At 51.5% G+C, this 24168-nt stretch overlaps 1 protein-coding gene across 1 annotated transcript in view; it reads right to left on the bottom strand.

Annotated features, from left to right (window-relative positions):
- Nucleotides 1-610: 610 nt before the first annotated feature.
- Nucleotides 611-24168, bottom strand: part of RXRA (retinoid X receptor alpha) — a 109961-nt gene continuing 86403 nt past the window's right edge. The window contains exons 5-10 of the mRNA XM_051636814.1: nucleotides 23834-24003; nucleotides 17341-17470; nucleotides 12654-12786; nucleotides 11413-11504; nucleotides 9624-9729; nucleotides 611-5919 (exon numbers count right to left, since the gene is read on the bottom strand). Of these exons, the coding sequence (XP_051492774.1) occupies nucleotides 5772-5919; nucleotides 9624-9729; nucleotides 11413-11504; nucleotides 12654-12786; nucleotides 17341-17470; nucleotides 23834-24003 (779 nt within the window). The 3' untranslated portion in view covers nucleotides 611-5771. The remainder of the gene's footprint in view (nucleotides 5920-9623; nucleotides 9730-11412; nucleotides 11505-12653; nucleotides 12787-17340; nucleotides 17471-23833; nucleotides 24004-24168) is intronic.

Here is a 24168-nt window from a genome sequence, read left to right as displayed (position 1 = left end):
CCATCCATCTGCTGGAGCTCATGATGGTCCTGTCACCAGGACATGGCCCTGGATCTGATGCTCGGTGGCCCCGTGCTCTCAGGATGTGGCCCTGGGTCTGATGCTCCCTCCGAGAGCTGGGAGGGCTTTGCCCGCTGCTGTGATGGCACTGGGACTGTCCCTGCCAGCAGCCCTGTGAAGTGCCCAGGGTGGCCTCGGTCACCCCACTGCCACCCACACATGGAAAAGCCAGGGAGACCTGTAGGCACCTGGCTGGCACATCCCTCGGGGGGTCTGGCCATGCTGGGCATCCTGGTGGCCACAACAGCCACTTGTCCTATGTTTGGTCCAAGGCAAGGAGGAGGGGATAGGCTGGAGTTGTTGGTGTCCCTAGCAGGGACCTGGAGATGTCAGGGGATCTGAAATGAACTCAAGGGGAAGGAAAACACATCTCCTTTGCTGAGTCTTGGGGACCCCCATGGTTTGGCTGTCGCTCCTCACTTACAACCAAAGCTGGATTTACTCTGACTGGGCCCCACAATGACACTCAGGGGTGATGGGGACCCCCTAGTAGGGCCAGCCCCCTTAAAGAGAGAACTCTGCTGAAGAACAAAAGAGAACTTGGACTGGGTTATATTTTAAAATGCTCATATATTTTTTTTCTTCTTTTTTTCTTTTTTTTCCTCTTTTTTTTTTCTTTTCTTTTTTCTTCCCCTCCCACAATCCTCATACAATTGTTCATCAAAATACTGGCGTTTCCAGCAGCAATTCTTTTTTGTCTCCTTTTCTTTTTTTTTTCTCCTTTTTGTTTTTGTTTTTTTTTTAAAGTGAATAATAATACAGGGTAGTGATTTCACAGTAAAACAGACCTGCGGGAACGCCGGATACACGTGACAAAAGAGACACCCCCCACCCCAACCAAACCCACCCCCTTCTCCTTCCCTCCTTCTCCAAATCCACCCCCCCTCCCCCAAACCCTTCCCGAAAAAAGATTTTGGAAGTGGGGGGGAGGGGGGGGGGAAAAAAAGTTCATTCCAAAAAATTATTTCAAAAGAGATTTCATATAAAGCCTTTAAAACACGGTCAAAAGTTTCTCCCTCTTCTCCAGATCCCTGTCCCAGTGGCTGAACATGTAGAGAGAGAGAGAGAGAGAGAAAGAGAGAAAAATAGAGAGAGTTTATAACAATCTCTGTAGAAGAAACAAAACAATCCAGAAAGAAAATATCCAAGAATACGTATGGGATAAAATTACATTTGTACAAAAATAGATTTTAACTTTATTGATGCTTTAGATATTTTTCCTTATCTTTTTTTTTTTTCTTTTTCTGTTTTTTTTTTTTATGTCATTCTAAATTTTAATGTCTTTATTTTATTTTAGCTATGCATCCCATAGCCAAGGCATCCATCACTAAGTATTGGGAATTGCTAAAGCTATTTTTTTTACTCCAAACCACCTGCTGCTCAAGAGAAAAAGAAACAAAACGACAACAGAACAAAAATAACCAAAACAAAAATGCATCTTAAAATAGATGCATTTTCTTTGTCTCGAGAAATAAAGATCCAGATTTGGCATCTGCCAATTCAGAAAGGGCTTCAGGTACAATGTACTTGCTTACATGAAGCAACAACGACGATGACAAAAAAACAAAAAAGCAAGGAAAAAAAATGGGGAAAAAAGAAGTAAAACAAAACCAAAAAACAAAACCCACAAAAAGTCTGTAATTGCTACGGTTATAATATATGTATATGTGAGTGAGGATATTTATACAGTGTATATATCTACAGTACATACATGTATACACACGCACATATGGATCAACTGAAACCGGATCATGCAGGCTCCGCACTGATGGGGACAGAACCAGCTCTTGAGCCACTGTCCCACCATCCTCAACCCTCGGAAGGAGCCAGAAGGGAACCCAGGTAGGAACCTGTGGGCAGGGGGACAAGCAGGGACGGGGGGGGGGACGCCAGGTCCAAAGTGCAGAGAAGCTGCCGGCGAGCTCAGAGGGTCAGTGTGGGCTCCTTACACTCATGGGTGCTGAGGGGATGAAGCTCCTTTGCCCCTAAATCTACCCCTTGTGTCCCTCCAAGTGGTGCTGGGCCCCTTGGATGCTGATGGATGCTCAGGGAGCTTCAGCCTCCTCCTGGGTGACCCGTGGGAATGCTGGATCCGAGCAGGTTTGGGGCAGGGCTTGGTTGAAACATCCACACGTGAGAAAAGGCAGGGAGGAACATCCAGGGTGGCAGGCGGGTGGCTGAAAAGCTGATGTTTGTGCTATCTTTAGAAAATTAAAGATTGTCCCACCAACAAAAAGGAATTAAAAAAAAATAATATATATATATATATATAATTCAGACATAGATCACCCTAATCAAACCAGATTTTTGCAAGAGTACTAAGATCTGGTTAAATGAATGTCCTACCTCTCTAGTGAATAATGTGCCTTTTTTTTCTCTTTTACCCCCATGTCACCTCTTCCAACAAGCATGTAGTATATTTATAATTATGATGAGGACAAAAAAAAAAAGAAAAAAAAAGCCCAAAGTGAAAAAGAATACAACTTAAAGACTCAAACTCATGCAGAAGCACATTGCTTTAAGGCTGCTGTGGCAGATGTTGCTGGATACAGAAAAGCTTTTCCTTTGGATGGGGAGGGCTGGGCTGGTGATGCTGGAGCAGGAGGCACTGGGGGGGCTGGATTCCGGGCTCTGGGGTTAGTCAGACACATTCCAGACCTGCTGGCAACCCGGAATGCCCATGTGGCTACCAGGGAAATCACAAGAGCTCTAATGAAAACAACACAGTCGTGGTGAGTTACACAATGTGGGGGCTCCCTCATTACCTGTGGAAAACAAGCCCAGGACAAGTCTCAGCATTTCCCAAAACCCTCCTAAGCCACAGGCATGAATCAAGGCCGTGCAGTGCTGCAGCAGGGAAACTGAGGCACGGAGGCACGTGTCCTGAGAGCCCCTGGCCCACAGAGCCTTCCCCTTTGCACCACAGCCGTTTGCTGAGGACACCCCCTTGACTGTGGCATTTTATGTTTATCAGGTCAAATGCTAACTGGGATGGGATGGCATGAGCTCCAATGGGATGAGATGTTATTAGATGGGATGGGATGTGACAGGACAGGAGCCTCACAAGCCACCACAGCTCAGCACCCAGCACCAAACAGCCCCCTCCAAGCCATCCATCAGGAATACAGTGGTTCCACCCAACAGAGAAGGACAGCGGGTTTATTCCAGTGCAATTTCCACCAACTCTTTCACAAAACACCCTCATCCTCTTTCCAACAAGTGAGCTCCAGGCTCCTCTCCACCAGCAAGAGCAGGGCTGGGGGCTGCTGGGGGCTGGTTTGGCTCCAGGCTAAGCTCTGTGCTGGCTGGCTGGGAGCTACCACCCCCCTGCAAGCCCCCCGTGGGGTTGTGCCAGCCCTGCACTGGCAAGGAACAGCCTGCTCATGTTAACTGGCACCCTTTACAGATTTCATTTCTCTTGCCTAGTTTTCTTGGCAAATTCTTGCAGGGTGAAGCTGTTTAATAATATTTTCGGCGGCACGCAGGCTGCTGGAGAAACACAGCCAGAACACTTTCCCTGCCTCTGTGGATTTGCCACTTCAGGCCAGCCTAAGGGAAAGTTATGACCTGAAATCCCGAGTATTTATTTAGCAATGAGCTGGCCTGGTTAACTGCAGGGGATGGAGCCGGGGACTCGAGCTGCCAGGCAGGATGACGACAGGCAGGTGACAACTGTGCCCCCTCAAAAAGAGGTGGGAGCTCCTGGGCATTGTTCCATCCTGCCCTGGGCACAAAGCAGCTGGTTGAAGAGCCAGCTACAGTCCACAGGGAGAAAGAAGAGCAAGAAATACTTTGGGGACCTAATGCTTTGTCTTTTGAAAGCACAGAAGACATGAAAGTGGTGGGGAAGCCCTTGGCTCGAGGCCAACTGCAGGCCCCTCATTCTTGGCTCCAAGCACCCATCCCACAGTGTGTTCAGGACAATCTGTCCTGCCAAGGGGGGAAAAACCCTCCCCAACATCCCTCACTGCTTGCTTTGCTTTTCTCTTTTCTCTCTTTTTTTTTTTTTTTTTTTTTTTTTTTGGTGAGGCTCTAGAGACACCTAATAAAGGTGAAGGGGAAACACTTCCTGGCTGACCTCTCCCCATGCACTCCCTGGGGAATCCCGTCTCGTGGGGTGTGGGCACATTCCTGGGACCGTGTCCCTAATCCCCAAAAATCCATCTCCCTGCTGACACACCAAGATTCAAGGAAAGGACCGTGCAGGGACAGGCCCCAGGATGCTGCTGGGACCTCCCAGCCCCCACATCCCTGCCCGACGGGGAAGATTAAGGGGAGAGGGAGCCCTGTTCTTGTTGCATCTCCAATTAACAGCCACAATTACAAGCCTGGCCAAGCACTCCCACTAATTGTTGCTTTGTAGTGTTTTGCACCACAGCTGCTGAATCAACACCAGCAGCCTCCTGGGTGAGCCGAAACCCTGGCACGAGGTGGGGGCTTGGGTGCTGCTGGCCCAGGGCAACACCTGCTGGTACCCAGGGCTGCTGCTACCCACAATGCAGGCATGGAGGGGGCATCTCACCAAGCCTGCCCCACCAGCTGGAAATGCTCCTCCAAAAGGTCAGGTCCAAAAACACCAAGAAGAAGCCACTCACCAACATGCCAGCCCTTGCTGCTCCAACACAACAGCCCTAGAAATAAAGTGTGGGGACTGGCAGGATGGGCTGGGCTGAGCCTGGAGAGTGGGGCCGTGCCAGGATGCTGGGCACAGGGCTGAGGGCAGGGGTCTGCCCACACCCCCCGAGCTGGGAAGGGTGATGTTGAGTCCCTGGCAGCCTTAAAGCAAGTGCTGCAGCTGGACCCGTGGCTGCGTGGGCAGCTCCGCACCCAGCGCAGAGGGTGCTGAGAAGAGCAGCGATGGCCTCCAGGATGCCAGAAGGGGATTTTCCAGGTGTTGCCGCCTGCAGGATCCTCTGCTCAGAGAAAAAGAGGGCACCCCGGCTCCCCGTGCCACCAGTTGCCTCGTTATTTGAGGGGGGAAGGGATAAAGCTCAATCCCAAATCCTCTGCTTTTAATGGAAAGAAGGCTCCGTGCAGTGCAGGTGACTCATCTGCGGGGCATGGGCTGGGCCACCTCTCCAGCCCGCCTCTCCCTCCATGAAGCAACTACCGAGACTACTAATAATAGATAGAAACCAAAAATAGAATTATTTTTTTTTTCTTTTTTTTTTTTTTTTTCCTCTTGTCTTTTTTAAAAACTCCATCCTCTGAAAATACCCAGCTGCAAATCCGGCGAGTTCAACCACTCCCGTCGGTCTGTCCAAACCCCAGCACCCCGAGGGCTGCGACTGTGTCCGTCCCTGTCCCCACTCCTGCCCCTGTGGCAATCACCACTGGCCGTGGCATGCGTGTGGGGTGACGCCCAGCCTGGCCGGTGGCTCACCCCAAAACTCACAGCGTGGCCAGGGGCCCGGGCAGGGATGTGAGCCGGGTGGGTGGGTGGGTGCCAAGCTCTCTCTCTCCGCTCCCACTTCTCTACACCTAGCGCAGGGAACCAGCGAGCAGGCCTCGAGACGCAGCAGTGACAGCGAACGGACAAGGGTGAAGGTGACGAGGAGGCGAGGACGGCGAGGGGGTCACCCCGGATCAGACGGTGCCTCCAGCGCTGGGGAGAAGAGAGAGGGACGGGCTGGGGCGGCGGCGGAGGAAAGCAGAGGAAGGGGCCCCGTGAGACCCCGGGCCGGGCGAGGGACTGACCCAGCAGCAGTTCCCTAAGTCATTTGATGTGGCGCTTCCAGCATTTCCATCAAGAAGGTGTCGATGGGCGTGTCGCCTATTAGCTTGAAGAAGAAGAGGTGCTCCAGGCATTTCAGGCCGATGGACCGGAGGGCTGGGAGACGGAGCAAGAGCTTTGCAAACCTGCGGGTAGGAGACACGATAACATGGTGAAGACATCCCACCAGCAGCCCCACTTCTGCCCCGACCCCCAGAGCTTCTGTGACCGCTCCTGCTCCAAAGGGCTGGGCGTCGGGCACAACCTCTTTGCCACCAAAGTCATGAGCTGTGTGGACAAATTAATTATTCCCACAGCCACTGTGGGTATTCACACAAATATCGGCTGATAGCTGAGCTGGAAGATTAAGATGAGAAATGAAAGGTCAACCCTGGACTGGGTTCATTCTGGCTTCATGCATCTGCATCACCCATGTGTGTGACCATACAGAAAACACCCCGAGATGCTCGTGGGGTCCCCATGCCACAGCCACAGGGGAGGCACCACAGGACCAGCCTTCTGGTAGGAAGCTGTACAGGCAGCTTCAGCAGCTCCACCTTTGGTCAGGGGAAACAGCAAGCAGCTGAGGAGGGGCTAGGGGAGATGCTGAGTGGGGTTAGCTGGCACTTTGCTCAGCAATGCTCCTTCTCTGCAGGCACCATCACTCGGGCTGCTGCTGGCTGCCCAGCCCTGGGGGATGCTGGCACAGCAGAAACCCAGCTGTGACGGCCAGGCTGGAGGCACCCAGGGGTGACGCCAATGAAAGGAGACAGGGCTTTGACACAAAAGCTGGAAGCAGCCGTGCAAACCAGCCGGGACACGGGATGCTCCCCGTCTCCCTGCCCGGTGTGGGGCTCTACAGAGCCCCAGCTGAACAAAAGCCCTTTCTCCCCAGCCTGCCTGGCGGAGGAGATGCTTGTCAGGCCATGCTGGCAAGAGCCGACAGGCAGGAAGGGTGTGCAGCCAGGCAGGGGAGAGCCAGGGGGGCTGGGGAGAGCCAGGGAGGCGCTGGGGAGAGTTGGCCAGGGCCAAGAAAATGAGCCTGAGGGCTGGCTGTGCTGGGGAAAGGCTGCTGGGTGTTGGGCTCTGAGAGCAGCAGGAGGGAGAAAGCTGCCAGCGCCTGTAAGGGTGCTTGGGAGCACCCCAAGGTGCCACCCAGGGGTGTCCCACCCCTGCCTCCCCATTTCCCAGCTGTGGGATGTCACCTCCCCACTCTCCAAATGGCAAAAAGGCCCTTTAGTGGCCAGGAGTGCAGTTATTTGTTTTTACTGCTGCACAATCTTGAGGGCTTGAACATAAGCAAAGGCCGGAACTAACCCAGGGAGAAAGGGACTTTCTAGAAAACACACACAGAGAGACACACATAAACACAGATATTATACATACATGCACACTTCTCTCTCTATCCCCTTTTTTAAATTTTTTTTTTGCTGAGCTGGCGAGAACGGTGGGAGCAGAGCCAGGAAAAACAAATCAGTCCTACCATCCCATTCAGGAAGTTTCACTTTAAACCAAACCAGATGATGGCTCCAGCCCTTGGATATGTTTAACTGTGAGATAACCAGCCTGCAGCACAACGTGCCAGGGCTGCAGCTGGGAGGGGAGAAAACAGCCCCAATTCCCCAGGGCTCCTGGATGTCACACAGGCACCGTGCCCTCCTCAGAGAGAAGGGGCTGGTGTGGCAGGAGAGCAGCTTGGTTTTTTCCTAGGAATGCCACTCTCGGTCTCGCTGCTGCAGAGATGTTGCCTTTTTGGTGTTTACATGGTGCTGACGAGCCCTGGATGGCTGGGAACTAGGCTGGAGTCACACACCAAAGGGCATCTGCAGTGGTGGGGAAGCCAAGTGCTGGGCACAGTGGGGAGCAGGGGAGGGTGCCTGGCATGGGCTCGACCAGGCATGTGCTCAACCACAGGAAGAACTTGTTTCCAGCCCCAGATGGTGATCACATTGTGCCACGAGACCAGGAGGACAGAGAGCTTCAGAGAGCTTCATTTAGCTCTTGTGCAACTCTGGACTTCGAGCCCATGAGTTAACCCTCCTGAACCACCTGGGCTTAATCCACCATTGCCCTGTGCTGTACCAGAGATCACAGAAATCATGGAATGATTCTGGTTGGAAAAGACCGTTTAACATCTTCTAGTCCAACCAGGTGGCCAGTAATGCCCCATCACCTCTCTCAGGACAGACCTAAACACTCAAAAACCTTTAAGGTCACCAAAGAAAGGTATGAGGATCACACAAGGAGGTCCCCAGACCAAGGTTCATTCAAAACAACTGAGAGATTAAACTCCAGAGCTCCTGGTGCAGCTACCGGACCTAAAACGCTCCCTTACACATCAGTGATCACTGAGGTAGAGCCCCAGATAACTCGTTTTGACCAGTGGCTCAGCAGTTTTGCTCAGTCATGCAGAGTGGCTCGGTGGTGGTTTGGCTGATGAAGACTGGGGCTGTCCCCATGCTAGCCCCCTGCCCAACCCCACCCCAGCCTGCAGCAGCCACGTGCAGCACAGCTCCCCTGCCAACACTGGAAGCCTGTGTGAAGCAAGGAGTCCATCCCACCAGGGGAATTGCCCAGGAGAGCTGCTGGGCAGGATTCCCAAGGTGGCTCTCCTTGTGCCAGGTACTGCTGGCTGCTTGTTGTGAGCCCCCAGGGGAGCAGAGCTCTTCTGAAACACCAGAACAGCCAAGTCCAGGGTCTGGGTCTGGATTTGCTTAGGAACTGTGATTAAGTAAGGCTTTTTGGAAGAGGAGTCAGCTTGAGAGTTGGCCTGGGGTCCCAACAAGCCACCCAGGAGAGGTAACCACCTCTGTGCACTGTGCTCTTTCATGCCTCACTTCCCTTGTTGTAAAACACACCCAACGGTACCTTCATCCTGACTTTCCCTACCACAAGCCAACCAGGAACATCCAAGAAGCCCCTTTACAATGTGTCTTTTTCCATCTGCCAGCACACTGGTACCCAAAGGGGGGGGAAAAATCAGTCCAGTATTACTTCTGAGGGTGTGCTCTGCCCACTCCATTCACTGGGGTAACAGCATCCTTTCTTTTTTGAACCATCCAGACACACAAGACTGGGAATGCAGGTGAGATGCAAATCCCAGTTGCCTGGGCTGCTTCTTCCCAATATTCACGTCTCAGCAGCAATATGCACCAGCAGCAGTTTCCAGTGCTTTGCTTGGTTTCTCAAATGACTGTCAGCAACTTAACTGGCAGTTGCCAGCTTCAGCCTGTAACTGGGAAAACGCGCCCACTCAGCTCCAGAGCAGTCCAGGAAAGCATTCCTAATTCCCCCTCCCATTCCCAGCTGGATTGGGGGAGGCGGGGAGGGGAGAAAAGAGCATCAATTGAGGCTTTCACTTCCCAGCAATGATGCTCATCTGCCACTGAAAATTAACTCCGTGTGCGTCCTATTTTCGCTGTGGTTTGGTCTCCGTGGCTGCCAAAAGGGAAATGATACCCCTGCCCCCATGTGCTCATCCCACTGCTGCGGCCGCAGGAGCTCAGGCTCCTCAGGTCTCAGCATTGCTCTTGCTGCCCAACCTTGTCCTGGCTGTGTTGCATTTGTAGCACGGGCTAAAGATACTTCACAGGGGGATTCTTCTCAGGATGTTCACAGCTGAAGCAGGTTGAAACGAGCGGGTTTCTCTGCAGAGAACTGTCCGTTCCCAGAGGGTGTCAGAACGGAGAGTCCTACATGGAAGGAACTCAGACCCTGCCCCAGGATGCAGCACCCTTTGCACCGGCTGCAGCACCCACTGCACTGACCCCAGCACCCTTTCCACTACCTGCAGCACCCTTTGCAGGGGCTTTTCAGGGCTGGAGGAGGTCAGGGCTCCCCTGGAACTCACCTCCCGGGCTGGTCGGGGTATTTGTGTTTGCAGTAAGCCTCTAGCGACGCGTACACCTTCTCCCGCAAGGCCTCCACTTCAGCTGGGTTGGAGAGCCCTTTTGAGTCTGAAAGGCAATGGAAGGACCATCAGCCAAAACCTCCAGGTTTTCCAGGCAGGCAAGGACTCTCCTGTGCAACCCCCTGGCTTCCTCTATCCCTCCCAGCCCCACCAGACCACGGGACAGCACGGATGTAGGGTCTGAACCCCAGAAATTTGGGCCAGCACCCAACACCTCCTGGGGAGCGCTGAAAGGTTTGCCCTGTGACTCCAACTCCATTTTCCCCCATGCCAACCACTGTGGCTCCTTCCAGTGGTCACAGACCCTCATTTTAAGGGTTTAAGTCCCCCTCAAGCCCTGGGCTTGTGGGATTTCTCCCTGCAGCATGGAGCACTGCAGCAGAGCTGAAGGAAAAGCCCCAGCTCCGGCAGGTCCCCCACGACCCAGCGAGGATCTGTTTTTAGTAGGGTGAAAGGGACAGTCAAGCAATCGATATCCCCAAGCACATGTGCCACGGGAACCTCTCCAGATTCCCCTTCTTTTACCATATATGGCTAATCCCAAATTACAGACAATAAATTACTGACTGAAGGACTGAGGGGGGGGGGGGAGGGGAAAAAAAAAAAGTCAAGCAGAAAAAAAAACCCCAAAGAACAGCAATAAACCCTGCTGAAACACCCTGGCCTGGGTTCAGTGGGAAAGGCCAGAGAAGGAGCTGTGCTTGGGCACAAACCAGGCTCTTGTGAGGGCAGGGAGGGGAAGGGGTGGCCAGGGATGTGGAGGTCTGTCCTTGGCTGCCATCTGGTTGTGCTCTGGACTGACTCACTCTAAAATACAGAACCCCCAAACAGAGCTGCACAGGTATCTGCAGCTGGTCAGCCTATCTCCTGCTTCACCAGGGCTTTGCTTTCCAAATGCCAGAGACAACCCCTGGCACTGAACCTTCATCTTCCCTTGGGTAGCTGGGGCCAAGGGGGAAAAGGAAGCAGCATGAAGCCTCCTGGAGTCTGTAAAACTAAGCAAGCTGCAGACAAAAGAGAAAGTTTTTGTGTATTTTATGAGCATGTTTCATGCTTTCACCCTCAGGCTCTGCAGAAGGCTCTTCCAGAAATGCTGGTAATAAAAAGCCCTTGGATGCCTGATATCAGGAAACAGAGGACAACAAGGTCCACACTTTAACTTTGCTCTAACCCCTACTTTTATCTTAAAGGATATCTAGGTTCATTTTTGCTCCTTTTTGGGGACAACTGCCTCCAGCACTTGAAATTCCTTTTTACAGAGTTGCTGTAAAACTGAAAATAGGAAGATTGTGTATGTTGGTCAAACCAAAGCCCCTCAAGCTTAGCAGAGATTTCAGCCCATCAGTAGAAGCCAGCTCCAAAAGCAACATTCCCAGTCTCCTTGGATGAGTCCTGGCCAAGTCTGGGCCTTGCATGGAGAATATTTGGGATCATGAAACAGTGCTGCCCTCCACAAAGGGGGAAAACACCTCTTGGAAAGAGAAGCCCGGAGAGAAACCTTGGGCATGGATCCAGATCTACCCCTGACCTGCAGAAGACATGCTTGTGAGGTGGCAGATGCACATGCAGCACTTAATCTGACTTTAATTCTCGCCTCTCTTCCTTCTTGCCCTGTCCTCGCGAGTCGGGTGCTCTTGGTTATTTGCAATGGAGCTTTATAGGTAAGAAAGGAGCCAAAAGGACAGAGCATCAACCAGGAGGGGACTGGAGAGAAGGTAAAGTCATGTACCGGGGTTGAAGAGGACAATGGCTCTTAGGCAGCCTAGCTCTGTCTTGTCCATCTGCATGTCTCGCATTTTTGACACGAGTTCTGTCAGTACTCTGCAAAGGACACAGAAATCACAGGTGTCAGCATTAAAAATAAATGAAAAACCCCCCAGGTGTCAGACCCAGAGTGAGGGTCCCCAGTGCATGGTTCACAAAGTCCTGGGATATGAGTTGCACCAGCTGAGGATATGCCCTCCTTTTCCTCCTGTATCAAAAATAGCTCATTAGGAACATCAATAGTTCCTGTGAGATACAACAGGGACCATAAAAACTGGCTTCATACATTCACTGAGAGGCTTTGGCACCTGAGAAAGCTGCCTAAAAATAAAAAATAATCATAAAAACCCCGACCCAACAGGTATCTAAAAGCAATTTCCTCTGCTGGTAATTTTTATTACTCCCTTTGCTCTGACTGCAGGTGCCGGTCTTGAAATATTTTCCACTGATTGCCCAGTTTTTCCTGTTAGATCCAGCAGTGAAGTCATGATCTTGCACTTGTGACCTCACAGGAAAGAAATGATGTCACTCAGGCCTGAAGAACAATTTCCTTGCCAAGAGAAGAAGCAAAAGGGGTTGGGTTCCAACAAAGTCATCTCAAGATGACTCTCAGGCAGAGAAATCAGCCCCTGTTGAAATGGCGTCTGGAGCCACACTGTGGGTCACACACCCTGCAAGTCTGGCTTTAAAACACTTTCCCAAAGCACAAGATTAAAGAGCCCTCGGGACACGCATGTGGAACCTGCTGGGGATTTCTGATGCTTTTTCATTATGAAAATAAAATCACGTCTTGGTCCAATTAAAGATGAAAAGGAATAAAGGAGTGGCCTCCTCGTAACATTAGAAGGCATCTGGACCCCATGAAAGAGGCTTTGATTTGCACTGGGCAGCCTTCTCCACGGCTATTTTGGGATGTTGGTTTCTGCAGGATTAAGAGGAGGGATTTAACATTGCTGCCTGCAGGAAGGACCACGATGTGTCCCTGCAGACTATGGGATGGACAGGCTTCAGTTGGGCTCCTCCAACCACAGAGCCAACACATCTCCATCGACCCCCTCAAGCAGGTTGCAACGTGGGGAATGGAGGCAGACTGGTGTGGAGACAGAGATGTCTACACAAGGTGGCCTGAGGGGTGTTCCCCTCCATCCATCCATCCATCCATCCATCCATCCATCCATCCATCCATCCACCCATCCCTGTGCCCACCTGTCGAAGATGGCCCCGACGCCAGCGCTGTGCGCGCTGTTCCGGTGCACGTGGAGCCCGGTGGCTAAGAGGATCCCATCTTTCACAGCTATGGAGCGGTGGGAGAAGGAGGCAATGAGGAGCTCGTTCCACCCTGGAAAACAACCAAGGCTACAGGTTAGAGCCACCAAGTCCTCAGTAGGTTCAGGAATCAGCAACATCACCTCCCTGGTGCTAAAAGGAGAGGAGGAACCCACTGAAGAACTGCCTCTGCTGGAGTAACATGGGTGGGTGTGGGGAGGGAGAGGAGAGCCAACCCTTTCTTGGATGTCAGGGAAGGAAAAAAAAACACTAAGGAACAAATGTACTAAAAATATAACACTAATAAGGGAAGCAGTTTCCTCTATAAACCTTGCAGGCACCACAGCAAACCACTGTCTGCTCCACTGTGAACTTACCAGTGGGTGTGGAGCCCTGTGCTCCAGTCTGACCTTACACTTCATGCTTCTGAGCAGTTAAAGACCTATTAACGCTTTAGATCAGCTAATTAAGCTCATTTTCAGGCCATAATGGGGCACAAAAGTTCATTCACCCGTTCTCCAACTGTGTGAATGGGGACCATGGAAACTCTTGCTTGCAGGTTTGTTGCTTTTGCCTTATAAAGGCTGGAAGGGGTGACCTCCCTTCTGCTCTACAGGGATGTCCCGTGTCCATCACTGCTCCAGTAACAGCTTTCCATAGCTGCCTGCAAACCAGCTTTTGTCTTACTAGTTACTGGACATGCTACTTCAGGAGACAGGAAAACAGCCTCTGAGCCTGGACACCACAGGAGCAGTGTGGGCTGCAAAGGGGGAAGGGACAGGAGATGAAATGTCCCTCCCTGCCTTCCAGCCCCCCTTCCTAATTTAACAAGTCTTCAAATTCTTAAATCCATCAGTGGATGAGTTCAAGAGTGTTGGAACACACCCCTAACAAGAAGAAATGCTATAAAGTTTGAAGGGTGGAAATTTTGGTGACTTTGAACCAGCAGAAGTGTTGTCAGTGAGACAAGATGGGTCTTCCACAACATGCATCAAGTGGCTGATTTACCTGGCCCGAAAATGTTCAGATGTTCAGAACACAGGGTCCAGAAATGTCAGGATATTTGACTTTACTTTTTTTGTCCCAGGCTGGAAAAGCAATACACCAATATCCTTCTCCTCTCTCAGCAACACGTCTCTTCTCACTGACTGGAATAAATACAAGGTCCACATGTGCTGTATTTACCTACTGTTGCAGAGATGGGTTGTTCCCTTAGAAATGTTGACAAGACATAAAGTTCACTCTTTCCTAAGTGGCCACAGGATGTTTCCACCCCACTCACAGAACATTTGGCTATTGAAAGGCGAGGCCTGGCTCTCACAGAGGGATTGCAACACTCTGAAACCCAAGGAGGATGGAGGAGAAGACACGGGACTGCACCAGCAGCCTGCAGGAACCGTTCCCTGTGGCTGAAGAAGACCTCCTGGAGCTAGATCCATGGAAAGGTGCTGTGGGTGCCTCCCACCAGCTGTCACATGCAGACCCACAGCAACTCCTCACACAGCCCCACTGTGCAGCTCCAACCAAGAGAAACCAGAGCTGGTTCACAACATCCCTCCATGGCACCAGCTTTTACAACTGCTCTGACTCTTGGCCATCACCCAACACCCCTCAGCCACAGCTCTGCACAGCCCCTGTGGTGCCAAATCCTGCCTCTGGCTTGCCAGGAAGATGGGAAAGCAGGGAGGCTGCGGGGTGCTGGCAACATCTGTGCTGGGCTTCTTCCAGCTAAGGAACAATGGATTCATCAGCATCCTTCAGCTGAATTATCCCTATTTAGAGCTAGGATTTCAGCTGAAATGGGGATCCTATTTCTAGCTGGTGGTTTCACCAGAGCATCCCCAAAGAGCTGACAAGACACCGAGGTAAGCAAGAAAAATTAGGCATAACCACAGGCAGCAAATCTGAGTTAGGGAGCAAAAAAAGTCTGCCCAAAGAGTTTTGAACTTCAGCCCAAGTTCTGAAGGCATGACAGGTTTCTTGGACTCCTACGACTCTTTTCTCATCAAACAAGGTGGCTGCAGCCTCCAGGGATGCTTTGGCTCCCCTGGGGTCAGAAAGGCACCTGGCATGACCATCATGTTAATCCATCTCACTACCAAATTTCTCCATCAGACCTATAAAATGAGCTGCAGCTGCAGATGTAAAGCTCAGCAGCCTCTGCCAGGCTGGCCTGGATGCAGAGAAAACATCAGGTTGTTGCCATCTCAGCCACAGCAAGCTTGGAAACAAGAAAATCCAGGGAAAACAGGCTTAAAAAGTTGGGTCCCCTCCTCTTCCAAAAAGCTCAGAGAGGGAAGATTTTTAAATGATTCAGGATTAGAGGAAAGCTACTTGCTGGCCCATCCAGCTCTGCCCCTCCAAAGATGCGTGCTCTACTTAATTCTGCCTCCGAGGATGCATGACTGAACCTGACTGATGCTCTTAGCTAAATTTTAATATTTAAATATTTCATGGGCAGCTGTTCTCAGCAGGCCGCTCTCCCCACTCAATAATAGATGGAGCCACTGGTTAGAAGACCTGGGGAAGGTTATCTGAGGCCTTGACAGAGAAGCTTGGAGCTGGGAGCCCATCGGAGCCACTCCAGGTACTCAGCCCATCTCGTGGCCATGGGGTTAGAGCCACCATGAAAACTGGGATGTGATGGGGTCTGCAGCCCTCTCTCCTGCCTGGAGTGGCTCCTCCAGGATGCTCAGAGTGGTCATAACAAACACCAGAACAAAGGAGAGAACATCACATCAGAAAACCTCCTGTTCAGCTTTCACTAGCCTTCTTCTAAAGTGAAAGAAAAACATTGAACTGTTGTTGTGTTGTGTTTTTTTCTTTCCATTCCACAAAACAAAAAGGCAGCTTTTTGTCTGAATTCCAGTTCTTCCCTGTGATATTTGCAGAAAGCCCTCAAAGATTTCTACAGAGATGCTCCCTCTGCTCAGCTGCTCTCACGCGAGGCTCTGGAGACCCTCTGTAAAAACACATTTTTTGTATTTTCCACAGAGGGAAAAAATTGCCTGAGCCAGCTTTGGCAACACTCACACCCATGAAAAAATCAGAGGAGCACCTTCACCAAAGGGCTAGCAGGAGCCACTCAAGGAGGGCATGGGACTTGGCCACGTCTGCAGCGAGAATAAAACCCCCAAATTCTCCCTTCCCAGCCTACTGCTGTAATTACAAGACGAAATGTGACTATAAAAATCTCCTTTCAGTAATGTAAGAAGACTGGAAAACCTACACCAGTAAATGGTGCAACTTCGAAACCTCTAAGGTCAAGGATTTCCAAGAAGCTGCAAGAGGGACCGGGTGTTCGTACGTAGGGCCAAGGTACCCAGTTACACTGGTTCACAGTCAATTAAAAATTCCTGAAAGTGTTAAGATCCAGGCACTTGGGCTGCAGTCAGTCTTATTAAGAGGAATGACAGCTAGTGGCTCTGTGGTGGGAAGGGGGAAACACCAACCCCATCATCTGCTTATTATGGAGCTCTCGTAGCATCTCCTGAAGCAACCTGAATAGACCTTGGACTGGAGGAGTTCTGGCAGTTCCAACATTTTGTGTTGAATCCTGTGCACTTGGTACTTAAAGCTCTTTCCTGCCCTATTTCACTTCAGAGTCCCTGGCTTACTTGGGCTTGGCTGCCAGACTGGTTCACTCCAGGAAGGTCATCAACTTGCCCTGGCCTGAGGCTGCACCTCTGCTCTGCACTGGACTCCTCCACCATTCCCTTTGGAATTCCCTTGACTACTTTGAGTAGCCAAGGTTGGTTTCCCTCATTGCCAAGCAGAGACCTGGGTGCCCCTGCCAGCTCTCAAGTTCTCCCTCATTTCCTCTCCAAGTCTCATCCTTCACACGGAGTTTGTAATTTGGTGGAAGCAGCTTCATGAGTCCCACCAACAACTTGCCTTCCTCTTTAAGGGAGCAAAACTCTCTGCTCCACCAAACCAAAGCCTTTTTATCTGATGACTGGAGCTATGCAAAGGACTTCTTGCCTAAAATGCACCGTTGTTGAGCTCTGCTCTTGACTTCTTGCCCTCCCAGCTCTTTGTGCATAACCTGCAAGCAGCAGGGGCTTGAATTCACTGGATGGAAGAAGACCCTTTTCACAGCTAACTGCTTTTCACCTCCCAAAGCCTCTGCTCCTGCAGACCTCCTGCTGGGCAAGGAAATTTAAAATAAGCCCAGAAAACTTTATTTTCATCTTGGTGGGTGGGAGAAAGAGGTTGATATCTTTTTCTCCCCTTTCTGGTTTTAATTATGATCAAACACTTTAGTTTGATGAAATTTCATGGGAGTCCCAAGCCCACTTGGTCTTTCAAGTGGCAGCTCAGGAGGAAAGCAGCATGTAGCTCCATTGGTTTAAACCACCCAGAGCACATCTCTGAAGGCCTTGCTCAGCTGAGATGAAGCTGAGCCAGTTTGCAGTTTGATTGGCAGCTGGAGCAACATTTTGGAACGTGTCCCTCGGGGCTTTTAAAATCCTATTCAGCAATTGAATGATCAGAGGCTATTACTTAGAATCAGTTAATGGCTTTCAAGCTGTCAGGACCTAAATCTAAGTGTAAGACTTGTCACTGGTGAGATGTAGCACTCCCACAGTCCCGTGCTGGAGCCCACACAGGGACAGTTCCCACTCACCTGCTCTGAGTAAGATGACTTGGTCGTCCAAGGGCAGCTCGGAGAAGTGGGGGATCCTCTTGGCCCACTCCACCAGGGTGAAAAGCTGTTTGTCTGCTGCCTGGCATATGTTTGTCACCGGGTCGTTGGGCTGCAAAGTAAAGGAGATTGAAGGGCTGGGAGAAGGCAGAGCAAGGACGAGAGGCTGGAGGAGCAGCTGAAGGGTCTTGCTGCCACTCTGCTGCAGGGAAGGATCCCAAAGCCAGCAGCACCCCAGAGGTGGATGTCACCAGTCAGTCACAGGGAAAGGAGCTGACTTGACTTCTCCACCACACGGTTTTAAATGGTTTTTAGCAAGGAGCCTGGAGTTTTAAGACCCAATATCCATCACCCTCACTGGTGAACCCAACCAGCTCCAGCCCAGGGGAGGGCAGGCTCCCACACCCACGCAGCACACACGTGCCCTGTGCCACCTCCCAGCTTGAGGAACCAGCACCAGAGGAGGCATTATAGAAAGAAGAGAAAAAACACTTTCCTTTGAAATATTATCCAGTAACAAAAAACATCTGCTCTCAGGGAGGACAGTCAGCCTAAACACACCAAATCCCTGTTTAAAGGAACTGCTAACAGCTCAAGTGGGCTTGTGATTAGGAACTGGAAGAGCCTGTCTAACCTCAGCAAAGACAGACCTTGCTAGTACAAGTGTGTATACAGGGTTTACCTCACTGGACAGGGATGTAGGAGCTCCTCCACACATCCCACTGTAACTCCTGCTGATATCTACTAGCTTTGATTGTACGATTATTTTTCTTCCATGTCCTTAAAAGAGCAGTTTCCAAACCAGAGAAGGAGTGTTTATTTCATCGCCCTGAATCGCTGGGGGGAGTGTGAACTCAGAGGCAGAGCAGACATAACCTCTCCCTCCAGCAAGTCTTGGTTTCAGCAGGACAAGGCCCCTCCTCACCATGAGCTGGCTGTCCCATGGCAAACCCCTCTCCCAGACTGAGCAGACAAGGACCACACTGCTGAGTGTCCCTCCTGCCCCTGCAGGGACCCCTGCCCGGTCCCCTCCGCTGTCCCCTGGCAGCAAACACAAACTCTGTGCCTCAGTGGCCAATATCTCCCATTCTCCAGGCTTAAAATAACCAGCATCTGGCAAGCTCAGGGGCACCCGCCTTCGAAGTATTTTCACCTGTTGCGTGCAGAGATGGATGGGAATGGGCTCGTGTTCAGCAGCACAGCTGAGGAGCCGGCAGCATCGGCACAGGGATGTTCCCTCCTTGCTCTGCCCGGCTCCAGCAGCTCCCTGAGGGTGCCAGGGCAGGGGAGCCTTGCTCTGAGGGAGCTGAAGCTCTGCCCTGGAGAAGGGGATGTGAGAAGGTACTGGGCCCTTTCCCGACAGAGGGAGATAAGACTGGATTTCCTCCAGCCAACAGGAAAACCCTGAAATGGGTGTGAGGAGGAGCTTTCAGAGGCATTGAGAGAAAGGGTGAGAAGGGACACCCTTGGCTATGCTATAGGAATATCATCAACTGCAAGTCATCTGAGTTTGGTCTGCAAGCTGGAGCAGCCAGGTGGGTAACTCACAGATCCTGGCTCCCACGGGACAGGATTGGATGGGATGGGACAAGATGGGATGGAGCCCTGCATATTGCGGAGCAGGACATGACCTACAGGAGACCTCACACTCCAGCAGAACACGATCCATGGAGAAACAAGTGCCTGCACAGCCCCATGAAAGGGGTATTTTAGGAAAGTTAGATGTTTTTATCAGGGTTTGCTTCTGGGCAAGGTCGTCGCTGTCTCTAGGCTCGCTCTGGTGCAGCAAGCCAGGCATTGGGTCTCCTGGCCCAGCCTGTACCACCGCTGCTCTGCAGGCAGCACAAGCTGTACCAGCCTTGGGTGCTTCAGAGGAAGCCTCATCGAGGAGCCCAGCCTTTAATTACACCTCAGGCAGCAGTTCCTGGAACCACCACGGTGCTTCCTAGCAGAACTTAAATCTTAGCTTGAGAGGCAGCTAAAAGTATCTTCCCTGCAGGCCAGAAGAGCCCTGCCTGGCACCAGCAGGGGATCTGCAGAGTGGTGCTGGAAACCCTCCCCGAGCCCCGTAAGCAAATCCCCTCCGGCAGTAAATAGCAAGGGCACAGTGCCGGAGTGTGACAGAGTGAAAGGACACACAGGCACCTGATCCTTCTGGAAAATCGGAGCTTAGAGACATCTTCCAGAAATTGGTGACTTGAAACCAGCCGCTCAAAGGCCAATTAAGAGCTAATGGGGATAACACCTCTCAGTTACAGGCTTTGCCTTTCGGTGGCCAGGAGCCCATCCCAGGTGGTGCTTACGCTGCAAGAGCCCAGTGCGGCTGCTGGGGACACGGGGCAGGGGCAAACCCACCCGAGAATCATCGAATGCGTTGGGTTGGAAGGGACCTTTAAAGGTCATCTAGTCCAACCCCCCTGCAATGAGCAGGACCCATCAAGCCTGACCTTAAATATCTCCAGGGATGGGACCTCCACCACCTCTCCGGGCAACCTGTTCTAGTGCTTCACCACCTTCATAGTAAAGAACTTCTTCCTAATGTCTAATCTACATCTACCCTGCTCTAGTTTAAAACCACTGCCTTTCCTCCTATCGCTACAAGCCCTTGTCAAAAGCATCTCCCCAGCTTTCCTGAAGCCCCTTCAGGTACCGGAAGGCCACTGTAAGGTCTCCCTGGAGCCTTCTCCTCTCCAGGCTGAACAATCCCAGCTCTCTCAGCCTATCTTCATAGGAGAGGTGCTCCAGCCCTCTCATCATTTTTGTGGCCCTCTCTGGAGACACTCCAACAGGTCCACATCCCTCTTGTGCTGAGAGCTCCAGAGCTGGACACAGTACTCCAGGTGAGGCCTCACCAGAGCAGAATCACCTCCCTTGACCTGCTGGCCGTGCTTCTTTTGATGCAGCCCAGGATGCGATTGGTCCTCTGGGCTGCAAGTGCTCATTGTTTGCTCATGTCCAACATTTTCTCCACCAGAACACCCCAAGTCCCTTTCTGCAGGGCTGCTCTCTATCACATCATCCCCCAGCCGGTGCTGATAACAACGGTTGCCCCTACTCAGGGGCAGGACCTTGCACTTGGCCTTGTTGAACCTCATGAGGTTCACATGGGCCCACTTCTCCAGCTTGTCCAGGTCCCTCTATATGATATCCCATCCCTCTGGCATCTCGACTGCATCAGTAAGCTTGGTATCATGTTGAGCATGAGGGAATAAATCCAAGATTGTGAGTCTACAGCAGGACCTGTGTTGCTGAGTTGTAGTAATGCAGCAGTATTGGCTTCCAGCCTGCAGTTCAGTAAAGCCATGAGGACTTGAAATTGTTCGAGGTAGCTCATGGCGTTTGCTCTTGCCTTTTCACTAGATCAATTGACAATTCCCTGAGGAATGTCTAAGCAGTGGTGCATTACAGAGGAGACTTCTTGTGAGAAAAACCGGGAACTTCATCTTAAGAGTCTGTTTTGTAAAATGCAATCATAGGATCTGCTCCTCATTTTCTAGTCCCAACAGTTACGGTGGATTGTTCAGAAACTCCCACTTCTTTCAGTGCAGCTTGTAGACCTTGGAAAGTATAACACATGAAGACCAAAGTTGGTATTATTTTGTGGTATAACGTTCTATGTCCAGTATTTAATAAGTCCTTTGAATTCCTTTCTATGTCTCGTTCTCTTCCTATGCCTGGTCCAAGTTCATTCTGATCAGGGGGTTTCTGAAATGACAATTGCAAGCCTTTGAATACATCCTCCTTCAGCAAGTCTCCATCAGTAACATCAACTAGATGGCTGTCTTGGCCGTCCATGGGATGATCAGTGGACATCTTGCAGACATCTTGCATGTTCCTGCGCCCGTCGTACTGCCTGAGGACAGGACCATGCTGAGGGTGTTCAGCCAGTGCCCAGCTCCCGAGGGGCAGGGATTACACAAGGGCATCCTGTGACACACAGTGTGGAGGGATCCTGCAGCCATGCTCATTTACAGCTTGTGGGAACCTCCTGAAGGGTTTATCCCCTTTGCTACGGTCAGCAGCCAGACAACTGTCACAATTAGCAGCTCTTTGCAGTGCTGAAGAGCTGTTATCAGGTGCAATTACTTCAAGTGAGTCTTTTAGTGATGGTCATCAAAAGAGTCTTGGCACTCTCCTACCATCCAAGGCAGAAGGAGAGCAGATTCACAGGCCCTCCTTCTTAGCTGCTTTCTGCCTGGCTCAGTGTCCTTCTCCATCCTGTCCATGCCACCCACAGGGATCACACCCCGTGTACTCCCCTTTCTGCATCGTGAGCTTCAAGCCATGAATGTACCCTGTCCTCTCTGGTGTCCATCAAGGTGACAGGAGGACAGAGGTCCCTTCCCTGGTGCTATGCTCAGCCTCAGGGGAGCACACTTCGTCAGCAACATGTTTAGATACCAGGGCAGCAGCCCTCCTGCCCTCCCCTTTTACCAGCTCTGAGCACTGTGCTGAAGCCCCAAGGTTGGGTCCTGTAGTGGCACCTTTAAAAGTAGAGGCACCTCCCTCAATCAGAGTTAGGATTTCTGCTCTCAGAGCAGCCAGGGGACCATGGCACAAGGTGACAGTCACAGACATGAGAGGATCTAGGAGAGGAGGGTGTTAACTCCCACAGCACCCTGCCATCTCCATCCCAAGACGTCGACACATCCTTGCAAGCGCTGGAGCTCTCCAGCTCACTAGCAGTGTTCAGTGCAAGGTGCAGAGATGCAAATAAAAGGACCCAACAGAGCAGGTTAATAGGAAACAGCTCCTGTTTTACCCTGTGTCTATTAAGGACTTAGTATGTCTGCCTTTCCATCAGACGGGCTCCCTGGGGAGGGCTGGGAGGAGGGCAGCTCCTCCGTCATCCGGTGGCCTAGTCACTGGAGCTGCTGATCTCATACATCTGCTAAACCTGCTACAAATGTCACCTCATTGACAGAAGCAGCTCGACAATAACAGGGCATTTCAACAAGCCTCCTGCTTCTATTTAGATGCAACACACATCCTTGTTCACAGTAATGCGTGTTGAATTATGCAGGAACCAGCTTTCAATTTGCTACAAGAGGCTGAGGAGACGCAGTGCCAGATGAAGCCATTTATTTCAGCTCGCTCTCTGGGGTTTGTTTTCAAGTCAGCACAACACTGGCTACAACTCCCCTGAAGTATCTGTAATCCTGATAGCTGACAGAGCCATTCCGAGCCCCACGCTAACCCAGGCTGAGCTGTCTCCTCCAAAAAAGCCCCTTTGCAGCTCCATGGGTGCTCTGGTCTGAGGGCAAGGCTGCCTGCAGGGTGCAAGTGGGCTCACAAACACAGGGAGAACCATGGCCCTGTGTCTGCTGCTGGAGAGCTGGAGTTGGGCATCAGTTCTGCTCACAGCAGGAAGCCTTCTGCATGGAAAAGCCTCACTTCACCAACCAGCCGTCAAGGGTCCTTGTAGGTAAAGACCAAGAAGAGCGTCCCACAGACAGTGATGACTTAAAGACTCTTACAAGGAGCAGCCTGACTCAGATCATCTGTCAAGCCCCGCCAGATGAGATGTTCCCTGCTCAATCCTTCTAGCCTCATATAAAGACAGAGATAAAGCTGTATTGTAGCAGAAAATAAATACTGCAGAGTCCTTCCGCTCCTCAGAAATAGTTCCATTTAATCATCTCAACCTCACAGACAACAAGCACACAGCACCAGGAAATGCAGCGGGACATTTCAGTGTATGAACCTGCTCCCCCAGGTTAGCCAGCCCCAGCTGTACCCCTGTCCCCCCTTGCAGGAATGCCAGGCAGCCAGGAGATGCTCCCCACTCCAGCTTCCCCCTTCCCCAGCAGCAAGCCCAGCAATACCTAGCGGGGTAGTGAGGTAATTTATACCCTCCACAGCCCTGGTGACCCCATGCAGTGGCAGTGCCACCTCCTGCTAACAGAGGATCCATGGGATGGTCTGAGCCTGCCAGACAGGATCTCCGTAAGGTAAAAGAGAACTTAAACATGTGCAGCTGACCCTGGCCCCAAAAGCGCACACACACAACAGGGCACAGCAATTTATTTTACTCCTCTCTTTGCACTTCAGCCACACAGCTCTGTTTACTGGCTTGACTGGACTCTCAGCTCTTCAGAGCATGGAGAGTCTTCCTGCCTTTTAGCACTAAGGGCTGTTCCCTAAAACAAAATCTTCCCTGTGAGCCCTTCTAATCACACTTTCCAGTATCTGTTCCTTGCCTATGGCATTGGCTTGTGACAACAGCCAAGCACCAGTGCTGGTGGCTGCACAGGGGCACAGGGGTTTGCTTTCCTGCTTTCCTCAAGTTTTTGTCTAAGCTCACACACAGTATCTACAGCAGAGCTAAGCAGCTGCATTTCTGAGCTCTAATTATTTCTTTTCCCATCAGCCAACCCCTCTCTGACCCAGGCTCGCTGCTGTACTCCTGCCAGGTCACTCCCAAGGCTCCACAAGCCACCCCATCTGCCCCTGGGATGGGGTCAAGGTGCCTTACCGAGCTCGGCGTCAAGCCCATATTTGCTTCAATGTAGGTCTCTGTCTTTGGCTCCACTGCCAGTTCAGCTTCCAGGATCTTTTCCACGGGCATGTCCTCATTGGCACTACTTGTTGACTCCACCTCGTTCTCGTTGCGGTCTTTCCCCCGCTGCCTCTCCTCCTGGACGGCTGGAAGTGACAGAGAAGGGACAGGGTCAGCTCAGGGCTCCTGGCCACAGGGTCATGGGCTGAGGTGGGACCACAGAGCTACAGGTGTTACTCAGTCCTTGTGACCTTTCCACCAGCATGGTCAGTGGGTCCTGGGCACACACAGTCCAAAGGGGTGTGAGGTTT

The sequence above is a fragment of the Apus apus genome, chromosome 19 (genome assembly GCF_020740795.1).
Source record: "Apus apus isolate bApuApu2 chromosome 19, bApuApu2.pri.cur, whole genome shotgun sequence".
NCBI lineage: Eukaryota > Metazoa > Chordata > Aves > Apodiformes > Apodidae > Apus > Apus apus.
The sequence above is the reverse complement of the archived record's forward strand: the minus strand, read 5'-3'. Positions and strand labels throughout refer to the sequence as shown.